At 48.9% G+C, this 19,839-nt stretch overlaps 1 protein-coding gene across 2 annotated transcripts in view; it reads left to right on the top strand.

Annotated features, from left to right (window-relative positions):
* The first annotated feature begins 1,501 nt into the window (after positions 1-1,501).
* The window catches only part of MYO7A (myosin VIIA), a 106,456-nt gene continuing 88,118 nt past the window's right edge, over positions 1,502-19,839 (top strand). Inside the window, exons 1-4 of one of the 2 annotated variants that reach the window (XM_034759123.1) lie at positions 1,502-1,600; positions 5,705-5,857; positions 11,176-11,193; positions 18,916-19,100. In XM_034759123.1, the coding sequence (XP_034615014.1) occupies positions 1,502-1,600; positions 5,705-5,857; positions 11,176-11,193; positions 18,916-19,100 (455 nt within the window). The remainder of the gene's footprint in view (positions 1,601-5,704; positions 5,858-11,175; positions 11,194-18,915; positions 19,101-19,839) is intronic. The other variant, XM_034759124.1, reaches the window with a different exon arrangement.

Raw genomic sequence — 19,839 nt, 5'->3', positions numbered from 1 at the left:
ACCGTAACTCCCTTTGCCAGCAGTGGAATTGGAGGAGGCTCTGCACCTCCCAGGATCAGGTTTAGCGGCAGGAAAGAATGTCATGTTTTCATTGAAGGTTGGTTCTTCCCTCTTTGAGGACAATGGTGAACATCTCTTGCACAGGAGTAATTTGAAACCCGTGTAGGAAATGTGGGGTCACATTAGTGGCCTGATCTGACAGTCCTTAGGCAAAATTCCCATTGAGTGCGGTGGGGAATGCAGAGTGAGATGTCGAAAGCCTGCTTTCTAGTCACAGTGCCATGTTTGCATTGGAGTCACTTTTGCTTGGACTGAGAATAAGCTGTTCTATGAAGGAGGTGAGAGTGAACTGGAAGCAGAAGTCAGACTGCTGCACATGCAGAGATAACAACCTGTTGTCTGCAAACAACACACTGGCATTGCCCTCCGTTCCAGGTTCCCTTCAGTGTCAGCTATACGTTGGACTAGAGATGGGTGTGACACATGCATCCGCAGGTATGGTCTCTCTGTAACGCTTGCAGCAATTACAATTCAATTTAATAGTAAAAATCTGCAATGTGAGCACAGTTCCCCGCACCTCCAGCCAAAGACATTCACTGCCCAGTGGCAAAATAAACAATCTTTCCCCTGTCTCCTGCCTGCTGTTATGTGAGAACGGGCACAGCGGAAGATTCGGGCCCTCAGCATCTTTCCCGGGGCCCCTGTGCAGATTCAGACCTACCCGCTGCACAGAGGAAAGGCCATGTTTGCTCCAACCCCTCTGTTAATCTTTTTGCACTGGCTCAGGCAGTACTGAACGTGCACGACTTGCTGATCGGGACCATTTGTCAGTGCATTTGATTCTGGTGGGGGAGGCTTTTGGGTTCAAGTCAGACTGAACCTGTGTCTCTTGTTGGTTTACTTTTAATGTCCCTCCCATAACCACCCTCTGCCTGTGATGTTGTTTTAAAATGTATTGAAAAGGGGGCAGACTAGATTTTACAGTGTGAAATGGTTTCCCATGAGTAGTTGTCTGATTAGCAGCAGGTCAGTTTGCCAAAAATGGATGACATAGGTAGCATATATTGTAGTGCTAAGACGTAGTTGCCTCACAATAGCCTTATTACCCGCCTATGAGGAAGGGGTAGCAGTGTAACCTAGTGGGTAGAGCACTGGACTGGACTCAGGAGACTAGAGCTTTATTCCCAGCTCTGCACTGGCCTGCTGGCAAGTCACTTCCCCCTGTGCCTCAGTTTCCACATCTGTAAAATGGTGACAATGATACTTTACCTTCCTTTGTAAAGTACTCTGAGGTCTACTGATGAAAAGCACTACCTAGAAGTTGGGTACTGTATGGACTGCAAAGGAGGTCGCTTGTTCTCACACCCATGTTTGGAAGTAAAACATTCAGAAATTACTCTAACCAGGAACATTTAGTCCTCCCTGCAGTGCTGTGTTCTTCTGCTCATCTTTACTGAGAACGTGCTTTTCCTCTGTTTTGTTTCAGGGGGATTATGTATGGATGGACCTCAAAACCGGTCGGGAATTCGACGTTCCCATCGGAGCCGTGGTCAAGCTTTGTGACTCTGGGCAGATCCAGGTGGTGGACGATGAAGGCAATGTATGTATGAAGGAGAAGAGGATTGTGATTGTGTGTCCTTTGTATTAGGGTCAGATATAGGGCCCCAAATAGGATTAAGCACTGGGTGCTGTACAGATGCACAGTATGATCCAAACCCCATTGAAATCAATAGTATTCTTTCCATGAACTCCCATGGACTTTGGATTGGGGCCACACAACACGAGATAGTCCCAGCCCCCAAGGACATAGGTGGAAGACAAGATGCACTGAGGAGGTGTAACAAACAAAAGGAGGGAAAGTAGGCGGGCGGGTGTGGGGAGGGGAATAACTCTGACAAGGGAGACCATCACAAGACAATGCAGTAACACAAAGTAGCTAGCGTACAACTTGTCTATTTCAGACCCAATTAAAGGGGCTTGTTTAAGCCTTTTCCTGTTTCCAATTTATTTTATTGGAGAGGAAGGATAGTCCAGGGGTTATGGTGCTAGCCTGGGACATGGGAGCCCTTATTCAATTCCCTGCTGTGCCACAGGCTTCCTGTATGACCTTGGGCACGTCACTTACCCGTTATGTGCCTCAGTTTCTCATCTGTAAAATGAGGCTAATAGCACTGGCACACTTCAGGGCATATGCACCTGTGCTCCCCCCTCCGTGGTCCAGCAAGGATATCCCCTCTAGGCTACTGACTCCTTAGCCGTCACATCTCTCAGGTAGAGGCCCACATCTCTCTCCCTACTGACCAGGTTTTTTCCAGGCTGCACCATTCCCGGCCTATACTGCAATAGACTGCCTAAACAGCCAGCGTCGGAGCTTTGCTTTCTCTCCAGAGGCTATGAACAGCTTCAGTTGCTAGCAGTTACAAGTTATCACACAGCCCTTTTTAAGCAAGCACATGTATTCTTAAGGTGAAAGCATTACAAAGAAAATATCAAAAATCAATCAAAGAACCTACGCGCATTCTAATAAGCTTAAGTTTACCAGAGATCACCCCAATTCCATCAAAGGCTTTGGCAGAAGTCAGTCATTGAGAGCCCACTAAGGGGTTTTCTCTGGCTACAAGTTCAGAGCTAAGGCTGTTATGAACAAGTGCCTTTGATCTTCAGATTCCAGGACCAGATGAAAAGCAGACAGTGGTCTCCTCTTTAGGGTGGGGCTTCAAAAGCCTGGGTTTTTTGAATGACTGGAGGTGGGAATTTGATATGGTTTGTCCCATCCTTGTCTGGCACATCGTTCACTATAGTCCTTTGAAGTTCATAACATGGCCTAGGATTCCCATCCCATCTCCCCACTAGAAGTTACATGCAATCCCAGCCCACAATAATTAATGCTAAGATTTTGCCAGGGATATTTTTAGTAAAAATCATGGACAGGTCACGGGCAATAAACAGAAATTCACGGAAGCCTGTGACCTGTCCCTGACTGTCACTAAAAATATCCCTGACAAAATGGGGAGGCAGGTTCAGCTCAGCACCCATTGCTGCTGGGGCTCCAGGGTCCCCCTGCCACTGCGGTGAGTGGGAACTCCAGGATCCCCCTGCGTGGCGGCTGAGCAGCTCGGGGTGGGGTGTGGGTGGCGGGTGCTGCCCAGCAACAGGGAGCTCTGGGGGGTTCCCCGCCACCTGCAGCAAGTGGGAGCTCTGGGGTCCCCCACCGCCCACAGGGGATGGGCTGCTGCAGGGTCCCCTCACCTGCCATGGTGGCTGGGAGTTCTAGGGCATCCCCCCGCCATCCCCTGTGGCTGGGCAGCTGCAGAGGGCCTCCCTGCCAGGGTGGGAGCTGGGAGCTCCAGCCCCGGGGCAGAAAGTGTCACAGAGGTCAATGGAAGTCATGGATCCTGTGACCTCTGTGACATAATCGGGGTCTTAACAATAATACATAAGTAGGGTTACCATATGTCCGGATTTTCCCGGACATGTCTGGCTTTTTGGTCCTCAAATCTGCATCTGGGAGGAAATTCCAAAAAGCCGGACATGTCCGGGAAAATAGGGAGGGGTCGTGGGGCTTGGGTCCGGGCTGGAGCCGCTCGGCCGGAACTGGGGTCCGAGCCGAGCTGGGCCGGAGCCGCTGAGACTGGGGCTGGGGGTGCTCGGCCGCCGGCCGGTGCCACTCGGTCAGGGCCAGGCTGGAGCCACTCGGTCAGAACTGGGGCCCAAGCCGGGCTGGAGCCGCTGGGACCGGGGCTGGGGGTGCTTGGCCGCCAACCGGCACCGCTCGGCTGGGGCCGGGGCTGGGGCCGGAGCCGGAGCCGCTTGGCTGGGGCCGGGGCCGGTGCCCCAGGGCCCAAGCTGAGCTGGAGTTGCTAGGGCCGGAGCCACTGGGGTCGGGGCGGGCCGGAGCCGCTCGGTTGGAACTGGGACCCGAGCCGGGCTGGAGCCACTGAGACCGGGGCTGGGAGTGCTTGGCCACCGGCCGGCGCCGCTCAGCCGGAACCAGGGCCGGCGCCCCAGGGCCCGAGCCGAGCCAGGCCGGAGACACTAAGGCCAGACCCTCTTGGCCAGGGCCGGCCGCCGGAGGGAGCCGCTCGGCCTCGGGGGCTGGACTGGGCCGTGCCTCCTCACCCCCCCCCCCGCCTCCACCCCTACCCCAGCCCCAGCCCCGGCTTACCTGCTGGCTGCCTGCCTGTTTCAGGCTTCCCACGAACATTTGATTCGTGGGAAGCAGGGGAGGAGGAGGAGCAGGGGGCGGAGCGTTCAGGGGAAGGGGTGGAGTTGGGGTGGGAAGGGGCGGAGTTGGGGGGGGCCGTGGAGTGTCCTCTTTTTGGAATATTAAAATATGGTAACCCTAACATAAGCCTTGCATTTAATACAATGGACTCCAAAGAGATTTAAACTCAATACAATAAGGTTTTTCAAGGATACTGCAGGAAGTTGCTGGATCTGTCACACGCACTGCCCTGCCTCACAGGGGGGAGGGATTGAGAGGATAAATACATCAAAGATTGTGAGGTCAGATCAGACATGACAGTGATGCAGGGCAGGGGGGAGGCTGTGACAGGGCCTTGTCCTGCTCCTGTCTCTTTTCTAGCCACAAACCACTCAGAGACCTGCTTCTGATGAAACGCTTTGTGCAGTTTATTTACACTGTTCTTTCCCACCGCCTTTGCAAACCTTTGCAGCTGTGTAGTTATCATAACATACAATCCTTAGCTCACCCAGCCAAGGAGAGGGAAAGACAGAGGGTCTCTTCCCCTGAGCAATCTCTTCTTTCCCTGAGAAGCCTGTCACTCTCTCCTGTCCTTCCTGTGCCTTCTTTACCTCTCCGGTAATGTGCTAATTAGCCTTTGGGGCTCTCCTCAGCCCATCCCAATCCACCAATTAGGCACAGCTCTTCCTAATCAGGGCTACTCCAGAGCAACTACTTGTGGTTGCAGTCACCAGAGAGAGGGCTGCCTCAGGTGCTGCTTCCCAGCACTCTATCACAGGGCCTATATAAATACTTTAGATTAGTGCTTTTAGTTACCTCTGCTCCTGCTAGTTATTCCTCTTCTCCTATAGGATCCCCACTAACATCTTCCCTAACCTGCGCCTGAGTTCCCACAGAGCCCTTCAGTAGCCAGCCCCAGTCATCTGTACCGGTTTCTTGTTTTGTTACAAATAGGGATGTCAACCCTCCTGGGTTGGCTGGGAATCTCCCGGAATCAGCCTCCATCTCTCAGTGACTATTAAAGGCAATCCGGGAGATTTTAACAGGCAACAGTCCAGTCGATGGCACAGCGGGGCTAAGGCAGGCTTCCCACCTGCCCTGGCTCCGTGTGGCTCCCAGAAGTGACTGGCACGTCCCTCTGGCTCCTAGATGCAAGGTGTGGCCAGGGGGGTCTCTGCACGCTGCCCCCACCCTGAGCGCCAACTCCGCAGCTCCCATTGGCTGGGGACTGCGGCCAATGGGAGCTGCGGAGGTGGTACCTGCAGGCGGGGCAGTACGCAGAGCCGCCTGGCCGCCCTTGAGTCTAGGAGCCTTAAAACACAGCTATATCCTGGTCTTGCAGGGATCTGAGATCATTTCCTTTTCACTATGATCCTTTAAAGTTAATGGCTGTCATGCCACTTGTACTGCATAATCCTTTCATCCTGTCCTTTCCGAATCTGGCTAGGGTGTATATCATGGTAGGCTCACATTTGACCTCTTTCCCCTTTTTGTTTCCAGGAACATTGGATTTTCCCTCACAATGCCAGCCACATCAAACCCATGCACCCGACCTCTATCCACGGGGTGGAGGACATGATCCGCCTGGGGGACCTGAATGAAGCTGGGATTCTGCGGAACCTGCTCATCCGTTACCGAGAGCACCTTATCTATGTGAGTGCCCACCTGGAGAAAGTCATCTCACCCCAGCTTTGTTGTGCTTATTTTCATGTATATCCTGCACTGGTCCAAGCCCCATGCGTACCTATTCTCTGCCATGTCTGCTGCAAAGTTTACATGCCGTTCATGCAGGACGTGAGATGCCATTGCACGTGCGGGTTTACTGAATTGGGGAAAGGATATATCTTCTGGATGTTAATTAAATCTGAGTCCTTTTATGTGACCAAATGGGGAGCGCTGCGCCCTCACCTCTGGGCGAGTGGATTGAAGTCCCACATGGGAGCCTGGGTTTACACCCGAGAGTGGCTCCAGAGTGCAGGGAGTTTCTGCACTGTTATGAGCACAGTTCTTTGGGTGAAGCATTAAACTGAGTTTCTCATTGTCCAAGTGGAAGCTGTAGATCCCATGGCCCATGTAACGACTAACGATCCCCAGGTATTTGCCTGGGCGCCCTTTAAGATCGCAACATGTTTAGCTGACCTAACTGAGGATCCCTAGCATAGGGGACGTGGCTGAAGAATCCACACAGTGTGACAGGGAATTAAATAACCTAGGGGGTGACAAGGCAATTTTCCCACAGTGACCTTGCAATATCTGGGGTGTGCACTTAAGACTTATTAATTCCGAATTTCCTGGTTTCTCTCAGCTGCGTTTTGATTGCTACAATATTTTTCTTAGAACTCTTAAATTCCTGATATGCACATGCCGCCTTAACGCCCCTTTAAGTGCTGTTTAAGTGCTCGGCAAAGCGACTATAAAATCAGCATTGTGGATTTGCAGGTTTGTCTCTCAGTGATGTCGTACCTGGTATGCTCAATTCACTAGCTTTACAAACTCAACCATTTCCTCCTGACGCTGCACTGCGGGTTCTAACACTTCCACAACCCAGATTCTGCCCTACGTGGGACTTGTGCAGCTGCATTGGTTTTAATTTAGGACATAATGTGGAGGTAAATTGAGTTGCTCGGTTGTTCTACTATAACATTACAACTCCAAAAGGAAAGGAGTCAGAGTTCAAAGGGTCTTTGTTTGTTTTCTCAAAGTTGTGGAATCTCTGGCTGCTGGCTTGCAGTTGCAGGGTCATAAGATGCACATTTTTGTGCCTGCAGTAAAACATACCTGGAGTGAATGCAGGCACGCTCTTCAATGTTGCCAAATAGTCAATGTGATCACGTAAGAGCGGGGCACTTCAGGACAGTTCTTAAATTGTAAGGCTTGCAGGCACTCAATGGCAGAAGTACATCGTTTTCTGCCCTCACTCTGCCTACACTGCAGTGTAAACTCAGGGCTCAAACTCAAGCTTAATCCCACAAATCATGTGGACCCAGAGTCTTAAGAACCCCCCAGGGATGGAGTGTGTGAGTTAAACCAGGGTTCAAGACTTATTGCATTGCAGTGTAGATGCAGCGCCACTGGACTCGTGCTCTGGGATCCACCAGAAGTATCCCACAATCCCCCAGACAGACATTCTTTGTCCTCTGGACAGTCAAGTTTGGTGGGCAGTCAAGTTTTTCCATGCTACACTATGAACAAAGGGTAAGTGCGGCCATAGTTTGGGAACACACTAGGAAGTCTGGGACATGGGTGATTGGACTCAGGCCTGCATAATACAGTGTAGATACAGGGTTCAACAATTCCTAATCTGGAGTTACAAATGAGTGTAGATGCTTAAAATCTAGGTTAACTAACCCAGGGTCTGCTAACTCGAGTTCTACTAACCTGGGCTTACATTGCAGTGTAGACATACCCTCCAAGGTCTTTTTTTGAAACAATTTAAGGATTTCATTTAAAGAGGAGTGATTCAAAGGCTAGTAGATTTTAAGGCCAGAAGGGACCATTAGGGTCATCTAGAGGGTGTTCAGATGCTTGAGTTTGGTCTCTCTCTCTCTCTCTCTCTCTCTCTCTCACACACTCACACACACACACACACGCACACATCTTGCAAAAGTTTGAGGGTGTTCAGATGCTTGAGTTTGGTTCAGGCCTATCTCTACTTGTGAGACTTCTAGTGGACCCTGTTTCCAGGTAGGCCAAAAATATGGCAAGAGCAGCCTTTCCTTTTGGTATTTTGCCAGCTCCACTCCTTGCCTCAGATGGAACTGGGGGCATGTGAAAATGAGAAAAAATGTTACATCAGCTTTTTCCAAATCTCTCATAAATGCTGGGCTTGGTTCCAGAGCTGGATGAATTCTCTGGCCTGTGTGATGCAGGAGATCAGACCGCATCCTCCTAATAGTCCCTTCCGGCCCTGAAACCTATGAAGAAACAAGGCAGTCAAAATAGGTTTAGCAATAACTATGGATACCATTTACTCATGGAGGTCACAGATTCCGTGACTTTAAGGAACCTCGGTTACTTCTTTGACTGCACCCCTGCCGCAGTGGTGGGGCTGGAGCTGTCAGCCACCGGCAGCAGCAGTGGGGCTAGAGCCCCCATGACAGGCTCAGGCTTCAGGCCCCCCCAGTGGTCAGCTCCTCCCATTATTTTTTAGGTTGCGGTCTTCCATGAATTTTTGTTTATTGCCCATGATCTGTCCTTGACTTCTACTAAAAATAACCATGACAAAATATTAACCTTAGCACTAGCCCACCATTCCTGACGTTGAACAATACACCTTCAGCTTTGCAGGAACCAGTGTGCAATGTTTCACCAGCTATTACATTGTACGGATTTTGAAGGGTGGAAGACAGTGGAGATGGGGCAACTGCTGAAAATATCCTCCCAGTATCTTTTTGGTAGCTTTGAGTGGACGATGATTCCTTCACATTTTTGTTTAATTAGAGAGAAATGTGCTGATGCGATGGGAAGGGTTAACATAGCCTCTTAGGTTGGAATATGCATTTTTGGGAAGTAGGTGAGGGTGAGGCGAGCTGGTTTATATGTAACAAACAGTTGTCTTGAGTAAAGGTCAAGGTCAGCTGCTTTGCAGTCATGTCTTCACGCAGCGTTTTTGAGGCTGTCTCTTGCTTCTTAGTGCTATTGACTGAGGACAGATTCTCCTCTCAGTTCCAATATTCTGCTTTCCCTGTATCTGGGGTCTTTCATAGGCATCAATGAGAGTAATACATCCATCTTCAAAGGTTGAACCAACTAATTCCCACAGTCTGTGAAACAGATAATTAGTATTAGCCCCTGTTTACAGATGGGCAAACTGAGGAACAGGGAAGTTAAAGCCAACATTTACGAATCCACATTCAGGCACCTGAATAACTGGCCGGATTTTCAGATTTTAATGAATGGAAGCTACAAGCATTCAGTGCCTCTGATGCTTGTGCCATTGATTTAGGAGCCTAATCTGTAAATGCTGCCCCAAGGCCCCAGTAGGATTCAGTGTCTAACCCACCATTAGCTATCAGGACTTCCAGGCCCCCAGCCCTGCAGTCAGGCTCTGCCGGTGATGGCTGATATAGGAGACTGGGGTGCCCCTTTCTCATAGGCTGGGTGCAGATACAGTCCAGGGGAGGGAAGTCTGAACAGCAGCATTCCTGGCAGGTTCAGGTAGTGGCGTTAATGGGCTTGTCCAGGCATGGGGGGGGGGGGGGGGGGGGGGGGGGGGGGGAGAGGGGAAGGAAGAAGGCGATGATGCCTGGGTGTCAGCCCTAAAGGCAGGGCGGGATCCTGTGGTCGTTTTCTGGGAAATGGAGGCCCTCGTGGGAAGAAAGTCCATCGAAATGTCCTGTCCCTAGTTTTACACGTGCGGGAAGGGCAAAGAGGGAGGCTCTTTTAGAGTGAGTCCGAGGAGGAAAAGCGACAGAGACAACAAATGGAAACCAAGAAGCAGGAAGCCAGAGGAGGGGAATACGAGGGTGCCACTGTGCCAGGAAGCCAGTCTCGTGCTGATGTGCACCTCCACAGCAGGAGTGCTGCCGGGCAGGAGGCCTCCTAGAGCCCAGGGCTATCACGCCTGGGTGCAGCCCGCATCACCCGCTGCGCCCAGCCAGATGGCTCTGGCCTGGGCCCTGGAGAGGCTGATGCCCCTATGAGCACTCGCCTAGCTCTGACCAGTGCACAAAGACTGTGAATGGCTGCTGATTTAGAGGTAGGAGTGGGTGGATCTCCTCCTGTGGGTTTCTGTGCAGCGGGGAGCAGGTCCCCTCTTTAACAGGAGATTGGTTGCTGAGTTCTGAGTGCTTGGTGGATGCTGGGTGTCTGTGCCTCCAGCCAGCGCATTAACCTTTTATTAGATGTGCGAAATGCGGCCCCAGATATCTGTCTCTCATTAGGAGTTTATCCCCTAAGCAATGATGAATTTTTAATCTCTTTAACGACTCCAGGCTTGCAGCAGTCGCTGAAATACTGCACCGTTCCCTTAGCCATACACCGCTTCGGTTCTACAGCAAAGTGAGATGGCTGTTAGAGGAACGCACATCCCAAGATATCCCCAGAGCTGGGGAAGGAGACAAAGGGACTGGCACAGGCTTGGACAGATGGGCAGTACAGCTGGGCCAATCATTTGTAGCAACGAATTTATTCAATGAGCTTTGCCCCTGTTTCTGTTTGTGCGTTGTCTGCAAAAAGTCTGCAGTGATATTTAGGCCAGGTCTCTGCTGCTGGTGCTCTCCCAGGACAGGAACACCACCTATGGCTACATATGCATTCAGGAGCTTAATTTTAAGCATCAACTTTTTAAGATTTTGGTCAAAGATTTTAAAATCTGTTTGACCAACGAAGAGCAAAACAGATTGGCTTTTAGTTCTCACATCACTATGGGTTTTTTTTGGGGGGGGGAGGGGGGGAGTGAGGAGGGTTGGTCAGAGAGAGAGAGAAATTTTGACAGGTGAATAAACCATCCCTTTACATTATCTATCACCATGGCAGAGGAAAAGTGAGTAGAGTGTCGGGAAGTGTGGCTGGCTGTTCTGCGAAACTGTGTATGCCCCTGTGAATGGAGCCGAGGTGGTAGAGACCAACCCAGCAGGCAGCGGTTCCATGAGGTACAATTTGCTCTCCTCAGCCCAAAGTGATAGTACTCAGTATGGTCCGTGACAGGCCTGCGCTGCTTGAGGGTGTTCCTGGCACTGCTGAATCTTGCCATGAGGTTTCTGACAATCTGTGACTTTCCCGGTTCAGCTGGCTGAGGTAGGGTGACCAGACAGCACATGTGAAAAATCAGGACAGAGGGTGGGGGGTAATAGGAGCCTATATAAGAAAAAGACCCAAAAATCGGGACTGTCCCTATAAAATCGGGACATCTGGTCACCCTAGGCTGAGGGGGGGAAAACTTCGCCACGACTTGGCGAAAGGCTTTTGTAGTCCTGCTCTAATGCAATATGTATTTTCCTTTTTCTCCTTCCTTCCTTTTTAACCCTAAGACTAACTGTGGTGGGAGGGTAAGTATAACACACACAGGTATCGAGCCACCTTCCATTGCCGCAATGCATTGTCATGTCATCCGCTGGCTCGCTCGTTGACGTTCACCATTTGTGGCGTTTCTCATTTGTCTTGCGCTGCTTTTCTGCTGCCCCGTGAATGCACCCAAACCATTACCCCTTCGGCTGCGGCGCTTTGCCACAATGACAGAAATGTGGCCTCTTCCTAGAAGAGCAAAGTATCGAGTCTGCGGATGTGATGCCAGGTGGACAGGGCTGTAACCAGCTATGTATAATAGCCCGGTTTGGAGGAAATAAGCAACCACGACAAAATGAAAAGGATTATGCGAGCGCTGTTCTGCATGGCTCCTGCTTGTATGTGCTGAGAAAAACTGTGCTGAATAGCAGGGGTGTTTTGTCGCGACACTGGGTTACTGAGCAGGGTTTTGTCTATCTGCTTCTGAATAGGGGTTGCTAAAGTGCAGGAGTATCTGGTCATGGTGTGACCCTGCATTCCCTGAGCAGCAAAAACTCCAGTTGAAGCCAAGACGAGTTTGGGGTGCTCTTGGAATCAGGAGCTGAGTGGATTTGTTACATGGCTCATGAAAATGTAGGTCACACGGGCAGTAACAAGTTTGCAGTGGAACAGCATTTCCTGGTGTAAACCGTCAGCTTTTGTAGAACCATCACTCATATGTACAGCCAAGCTGATCTTTACACCAAAACAGAGGGGCTTTACTCTTAACCAGACTTGGAAACGAGAATTGCAAATATTTTCTTGTAGCTGCCCTTTGGCCCATCATCAGTTCGGGGCCAGAGTCTTGAATGCTGTCAGCTGTTAAAATTGGGCAAGCTGTGTGTATTTGTCAACTAGGAACAAGTCAAACCAAGCTCATCTCTTGAGATAACACAGGAGTTTATGCTGACAGTCTCTCAATGATCACAAGGGAAAGGTCAGTGGGAACATGAAGAAAACATTCCTGCCACTAATGGTTAACTCCTTTGAAAAGATCTTTGGCCGTAGTCAGCGTCACGCGTCTTGGCCAGTACAGACAAGTTACCACCAAAGGTTGGAATATGGGGATGTCACAAACTCACGCCAGGAGCAAAGTCAGTCTTTCTGAGAATGAGTGACGAGAACACGAAGTGGGATATTTCTGCCTCTATGCACTGTTAAACATGTCCCTACAATTGCCTAGAAATGCCTTATAACTTGTAAATCTCACCAAGTTATGAAGCAGCATGAAAACCTCAGACATCTTTTAGGGTGTGCTTTCAAATCCAGCCCAGGATTCAATCAGAGAGTTACTACCTTTTGTTGACTGTGAAATGAGTTTGGGGGTCCAGTCCAGCTCCCAGTGGGCAAGGGTTCCTATGACAAAAACCTCCACAGCTGGCACTAATTGGCAGCCCGATTGAAAGTCTGAGCAGATGCCAAGGATTGAGTGGGCCATAGAGAGGGAATTACCCTCCCATGCCTAGAGATGGCCCTTCCAAATCAGGATTGAGGCACATTAGCAGGATTATGTGGGAGAAATTTGAACTGGGGCTGCCCATGCTGGTCTCTAGATCTCTTAGTCTGGCCTTCTCAGGAACAGTGGCCCAGTATGCTGTTTCCAAAAGTGAGTAAAAATTCAAACTCACCCTATCTGCAACTTGCAACATATGTTAGCAAGAGAAAGCTGGACTGTACCTTACTTTGTAATAGGGATCTTTGTTTTTGCGGTTGTTTCAGGCAATTAATTATTCTTGCTCACTCCACGTAAGCTTAGGGTCAGTCACCTATTGGCTGTCTAGGAAAGCTGGCCACAATGGCTGCATTCCCAGGCAGCTCAACGCCCTGTTAAAGCCTAGTAGAGTTCTTTATCATGGATGCAGGGAGGTTTCCCATGGAATGGGCTACTTTGCTCCTCCCATCTGGTGATAGTAGAACATGCTGTTAAAAGGGTGTAAGGCATATTATTTTGGGCATTAAAATGACCAGCTCTTTCTTTGGATAGCGATTTCTAGGCGGTATTGGTCTTTTCATTACTTGGTCCACCAAAGATAAAGGATTTTGACACTGATTGTGTCCTTGACCTTCGGCTTGGGATACATGACTCTTGTCCTGGTCTGTTATTTCTATAAACTGGATATTCTTCTTTGAGTAGTGTCCCTATGGGTGCTCCACTCTAGGGATTTTCACATCCCAGCACCTAAGATCAGCGATTTTGGTAGTAGTGTCCATTTGGTCTGCACCTGCACTCTCCCTGTCTCGTGCTGTGCTCTCTTGCTATATGGCGCTATGTGGGCATACCGCTCTCAGATCCTTCTCAACTGCTCTTGGCCTGAGACGGAGCCTTAGTAGAGCCCATTGACAGAGGTTCTACTTAGTGGGTTTTTTTACTAATTTTCCGTAGCAGTAATAGAGCTTCAGTTAGTGTTAATACTTTCTTCTTCTCTTTTCATTTTTCAAAAAAAACCAATTTTTTTATTTTGCTTGTAGAATAGTTATCTCCTTAGTGTATGTTAGCTTTCTCTAGTTCTTCCCGTTCGGGAAGTGAACCCTGAAAAGGGTATGCCCGACTCCTCCAGATTTAAACATTGCCTCTCGTGTCAGGAAGCCATTCCTGTCAGCGATGGCTATTCCCACTGCCTTCGCTCTCTTGGAGAGGGACACATGCCTCAGAAGTGCACGTTTTGTCTCAAATTAAAATCCAGAACCAGAAAGAGTCATGGGCTAAAATGTAGACTGCTCATGATGGAAAGCTCACGCCAACCAGCCTCCGGCCTTATGCCTGGGACCCGCCTTGGACAGCTGTCCCTGTTGAGAGAGAGTGATCCCATCAACATCTTTGGATGAAAACTCTCCAGTGACTTCAAAGAGGAAATCCTTGAATTCTTCTCAGAAAGTCTCAAAAAATAGGCCACTAGTTCTCCAAATAGGGAATCATCCAAAAGAAAAAGGTTCCTGCACGGCCAATAACCTCGGTGCCGACCAACCCATGACTAGATAACTATGAGGCTGCAGGATCCTCAAGTATTGGTACCACCAGTAAGTCCAAAGATCCTAAAAGGGTAGGCTCAAGCAGATCATAACTCTCAGGAGAAAGGAGTGGCAAAGAAAAACCCAACTCCTCTAGAACGGCACTGACAGAGTCTTGTAGACAGTGGGTATTAAGTACACCAGCACCACAAAAGGCTACAGCGACATCTGCTGGCCATTCCGACACAGAGGGCCTCTGGTACCGATGACTCTCTCCACTTCAACGTCATCTACTCAGCTGACCTCAATGGTACCAATGGCTGTTCCGGTACTGCAGGAATTTCAGTTCCCCAAAGACTTGATGATCTCGGAGATGCTTGAATCACCCTTACTAGGCACCGACATAACCATGGTACAGCTTACACCCACATCCCTGGACTTACATGTGGTATCGAGATATTCTACTCCACCATCTATGACTGCTCCACCCCTGTCAAGCGACGACGAGGAAGATGATGGGGATGACCTATACTCAGTGTTTGTCCAAGGTTCTCCATTACAGTACTAGAGAGCTAGTCAGGTAGAAAATCATGTGCCTTCAATCTACTACTAGAGTCGAAGAGACCCACCAAGTTGGTATGGAGACCCTTGGATGCCCCCACTTATGCCCTTTCCACCATCTCATTGGCTATAATAGAACCCATGGGTGGCATATAGACAACAATTTTTGAAGTCCTTTAGCATCACCCAGAGGGATAAAGGAAAGTGATCTTCAGCATCAATAGCCAGACCCCCGATCCTCAAGAGGAGACTTTTGAGGAACAGGAGGAGAGACTAGACAAGGAAGCCATTCCAATGACCAACATTTCTTCATCATCTCCTGATGAGGTGGTCATGCCTCCTCCTCCAACTACAGCAGACGACTTCAAGCAATTTCAAGATCTCTTTAAGAGGGTGGTGGATTCCCTGTAAATCCCACTTGAAGAAGTCAGAGAGTCACAGCCTAAACTGCTTGACATCCTATAGACACTGTCATCAGCAAAGATTACACTCACCATCAATGAGGCATTGCTTGATCCAGGGAAAACTATATAGCTGACACCAGCCACAATACCCACAACGGGCAAAAGAGCGGACAAAAAATATGATGTGCCCTCTACAAACAGGGACTTTTTATTTTCTCATCCTTCCCCAAATTCACTGGTTGCCAATGCCATTAATGAACGTGGCAGACAACACCGCGCTAAAACGACACCATGTAAGGACTGGAAGCGACTGGATTTATTTGGCCATAAATCCTATTCTTCAGTGATCCTGCAATTTAGGATCGCTAACTATCAAGCCCTCGTGGCAAAATACAACCATACCAGTTATTCTAAATTAAACGCCTTTATTGAACACCTCCTGTCGGATCAGAAAGAGCAATTTCCGTGATCATTGCTGAGGGGTCAGCTCCTTGTGAGAACAGCATTGCAGGCATCTCTGGATGCTGCAGATACAGCTGCTCGTTCCATTTCCACAGCAGTTGTCGTGAGGAGAGCGTCTTAGTTTCATCTCTCTGGCTTTCCCAGGGTGGTGCAAGCTATGGTGGAGGACCTCCATTTTGAGGGATGTAAATTGTTTGCACAAAGAACTGACAAATCCTTACACACATTAAAATATTCTAGGATCACCTTATGTTCTCTGGGTATTTACATTCCTGCCCAAAGAAGGAGATGTAGTAAGTGCCAGATGGCACAGAGATCTTGATCCTACTGACTTTCCCTCTCCCCAGAGAAATTATGATCCTTAAAGGAACAGACAGGGATTACAAAAATGGAGACTGACAGCCCCACAATCATCAACATCACAACCTTCTACATCCAAACAACAATTTTGATGCATTAGTTAAGGCCCCAAGCTATTACCCCCAGTCTCATTTGCTCCAACAACACGAACATCTCCACCAATTTTGATGACAGATGCATTCCTAATGGGATGGGGAGCCCACTTGGACACCTACACTGTTCAGGGCAAATGGTCCCCTCTTGAATCCACACTACATATCAACTTACTAAAGCTGAGAGCAGTCAGGAACACAGGCTCACACTTCCCACCAATGATCAAAGACAAACATGTAAAGATTTTGACAGACAAGATTGCATGTATAGCCTACATAAACCACCAGGGAGGAGCAAGATCACCTTCCCTGTGTGCCGAGGCAGTGGACCTGGTGCATTCATCAGCAGATCGGCAACTCAACAACTTGCCTCCTGGGCATACAGAACACTACAGTGGATATTCTCAGTGGAAAATTTTCCAAAGATCATGAATGGAAAGTTGACACTACCATCCTTCACAGCTTATTCATACATTGGGGAACTCCAAAGATAGACCCATTTGCCACAGCCAAGAACAAGAAACGCTCCCAATTCTGCTCCAGAATAGGCCTGGGTCACCGTTCTCTCAGAATGCTTTTCTGCTCAGATGGAACAGACATCTCTTATGGGCCTTTCCACCAATTCCACCAATATCCAAAGTGATATTCAAGATAAAGCAAGAAAAGGCCAGAGTTATTCTTATAATTCCAACCTGGCCAAGACAGACGTGGTTTCTGAACCTTTTTCATCTGGTGGCTTGTCCACCAATTACTTTCCACCCCGTTACTCATCTTCTTTCTCAAGATGCAGGCTTGATCCATCACCCAAATCTGCAAGTTCTCTGGCTCAAAGCATGGCTCCTTGATGGTTCCAGAGCTTAGAAATGAACTGTTTTGAGGACGTGAAGGAAGTACTGTTACCTAGCAGAAAAAATAACTACCCGTCACACATACATTCAAAAATGGAAGAGATTCCAACTCTAGTGTGATGCAAGACAGATTACTTCTACATCCACTTTGCTACCGATTGTGCTTGACTGCATCCTAAGCGTAAAGAAATCAGGCCTATCTCTAAACTTGGTAGACGTGCATCTCGCAGCCATTAACACTTTCCACCAGAAGACAGATGATCATTTGGTGTTTGCTCTCCTACAACAAAAAGATTGCTTAAAGGTATGGGTAACTTCTACCCTCCAATCAAAGACTCCGCACCAGTATGGGACCTTAATCTTGTCTTAAACTGCCTTATAAGATCACCCTTTGACCCTAGGGCCACTTGCTCACTTCCACACCTCTCTACGAAAACCACATTCCTAGTGGCCATCACGTTAGCTCAGAGAGTGGGAGAAAGAGGGGCCTTAATGGCATACCCTCCTTTAAAATTTTATTAAAGGACAAATCACATTGTGACCGCATTCCAAATTCCTACCAAAAATACCTTCAGCCTCCTCCCCTCTGCTTTGGGGTTCTTCCGTATGAGCTCTGCGGTAGGGAAGGAACTGAGGGCAGTTTGCCTGCACAGCACTATATAACAGCAAAGCACAGCGCAAGATGGGGAGAGCAAATGTGCAGGCCAAACGGACACTGCTACCAAAAGTCTCCAATTTGAGGCGCAGGGACGCGAAGACACCTAGAGTGGAGCACCCAGAGGGACACACATCTCGAAGAACCTCAATTACTGCACAAGGCGAGTAACCTTTTCTTCTCCAGCCAATTAGCTTCCTTGGCCAGCGGGCATTAAGCCCTAGGAGAAGCCCTCTAGAAATGAATCACAAGAGCTAGAGATTGCAAAGGATTGTACTGCCCAAGGGTTAGAAACCTTCCTAATGCCAGTTGGTGCAGCACTTCTTAAATTGCAGTAGGCCCCTTCAGTTAGAGAGGCTGCACTGAGGTGCCAACAGTTAACCTTGGCACGATCACTCACGCTCATCTTAGGATACGCAACCTGGATCATGGTCAATTCCTATAACTGGTTTCATGTAAGGGGCCATGGTGCATGAGGGGGAGAAAGAAGATGCACCTTGAACAGGCCTGTCTAGAGGCATTATGCCCTTGTAATTATACTCTCCCGAGGCACTAAGGGGGAACTTGGTGAGAAGCGGCAGCCTTTAATGAGCGGCAATCTGTCTGCAGTGTTGCCTGGAGTCACCAGCACAAACAGGGAGTGAACCTGTGGGATCCTTGTCCCCAGACACTCCTCTTTTGGGGCCACTAGCTTTGCCAGCCATGCTACCATGTCCCCCCTGTTTGACTTCCCCAGCACCTCCTGCCAAATGAAGGCTGCTATCAGCGTGACTGTGCAGAGGGAGGGGCTGCTTGCACCCTCTTCCTCCTCTGCCGTCCCCATGACATCTCCAAAGGAGTATCACAAAAGGAGGGTCGTAGGAAGGTGACAAAGGTCCCCAGGGAGTAGCTGTCCAATATCACAGCCCAGCTCCAGGCTCCTGAGTGATCTGTGGTAGAGATGGATCAAAGGCCTTTTCTGTGACATACCTTTATTATTTGGGCTGTTTGTCAAATTTTAAACAACAGGGCTACAACAACGCTGCAAACAACTGTATTATTTGGGCAGTCCAGGCAGTGGTCCCTCGTAATGCACCTGACAGATGTGGGTCTCTGGTGGCTCTGACCATGTTTGTTGAAGAGATGGTCCCATGTTGAAAACCCGGATCTAAACTTCACAGTGATTGAAATCTGGCTCGGAGTTTTGGGTTGGTTTGTGTTGATTTGCACAGTTGGGGCTTTTGCTTCATTTTGACTCCAGAATTCACCCTGTAAATGGCTTTTTGAAATGAGCAGCACCTTTCCGGTGGCTGTTGAAAATCCCGGGCTTGTTTTGCCTTTGCCTTTGGTCCTGGGTGTCAAAGCTGCTCGGGTGGGGCGCCTTGTCCCGATAAACCTCTTTGTGCTTCTCCTCTAGACGTATACAGGTTCGATATTGGTGGCAGTGAACCCCTACCAGCTGTTACCTATCTACTCCCCAGAGCAGATACGGCTGTACACCAACAAAAAAATTGGGGAGATGCCCCCCCACATCTTCGCAATAGCTGACAATTGCTACTACAACATGCAACGCAACAACAGGGACCAGTGTTGCATCATAAGGTGGGTTTGTGAATGCAGGGTCGGTCAAGCCTTGTTTTTAACATTCCAAGTGATAGGCCTTCTACCACTTCCTTTGGTAATTATTCCACAGGCTAATCAAGGTGAATCTCAGGATGTTTTCTCTGATATCCACCTTAAACTTTCTCTTTAATTTCATCCCATTATTCCTAGGGTGACTATACATGCAGAGATCTATAGCTTTGAAGACCACAAAGGCCCATTATCTTCACCCAGTCTGACCTCCTGCACAACACAGGCCATAGAATTAATTACACCCAGAAATTCCTGCCTCCAGCCATAACTTACTCCATAGCTAAGCTGTCGAAGCACCTGCTTTGGAGCAGTACCTTGCTCCCGAGTAGGTCGGCTGAAATCCGTGGGACTACCAGCACTGTAAGACACTGCCCAGTATGAATTAGAGTGGCAGAATCAAGCCCTCCCTCAGGTGCTGTGAAACTCTTTTTGTGGACCTGATCTCAATAGAGAGATGGTCAGGCAGACAATCTCCCCTCCTTCTCCCCACAGATCCCCTCCTCTCCTATTTACGCTCAAATGGATTGTCTGCAATAGCATCAGAGCCCCATGGCATCTATAAAAATGGCTTCCGTGGAAGTGTAATGTTTTAGACGTACAGAGTGTATTCGTAGCTGTCTCTTAATGCAGTTCGGCAGCTTGAAACAAGACAGAGAACTTGCTTCACTTGGCCAACTAGCTGTCCTCTGAACACAAGCAAGTTTCT

This window comes from Trachemys scripta, chromosome 1 (genome assembly GCF_013100865.1).
Source record: "Trachemys scripta elegans isolate TJP31775 chromosome 1, CAS_Tse_1.0, whole genome shotgun sequence".
Taxonomy (NCBI): Eukaryota; Metazoa; Chordata; order Testudines; family Emydidae; genus Trachemys; species Trachemys scripta.
Note: the sequence above shows the minus strand (reverse complement) of the source record. Positions and strands in the feature narration are given on the sequence as shown.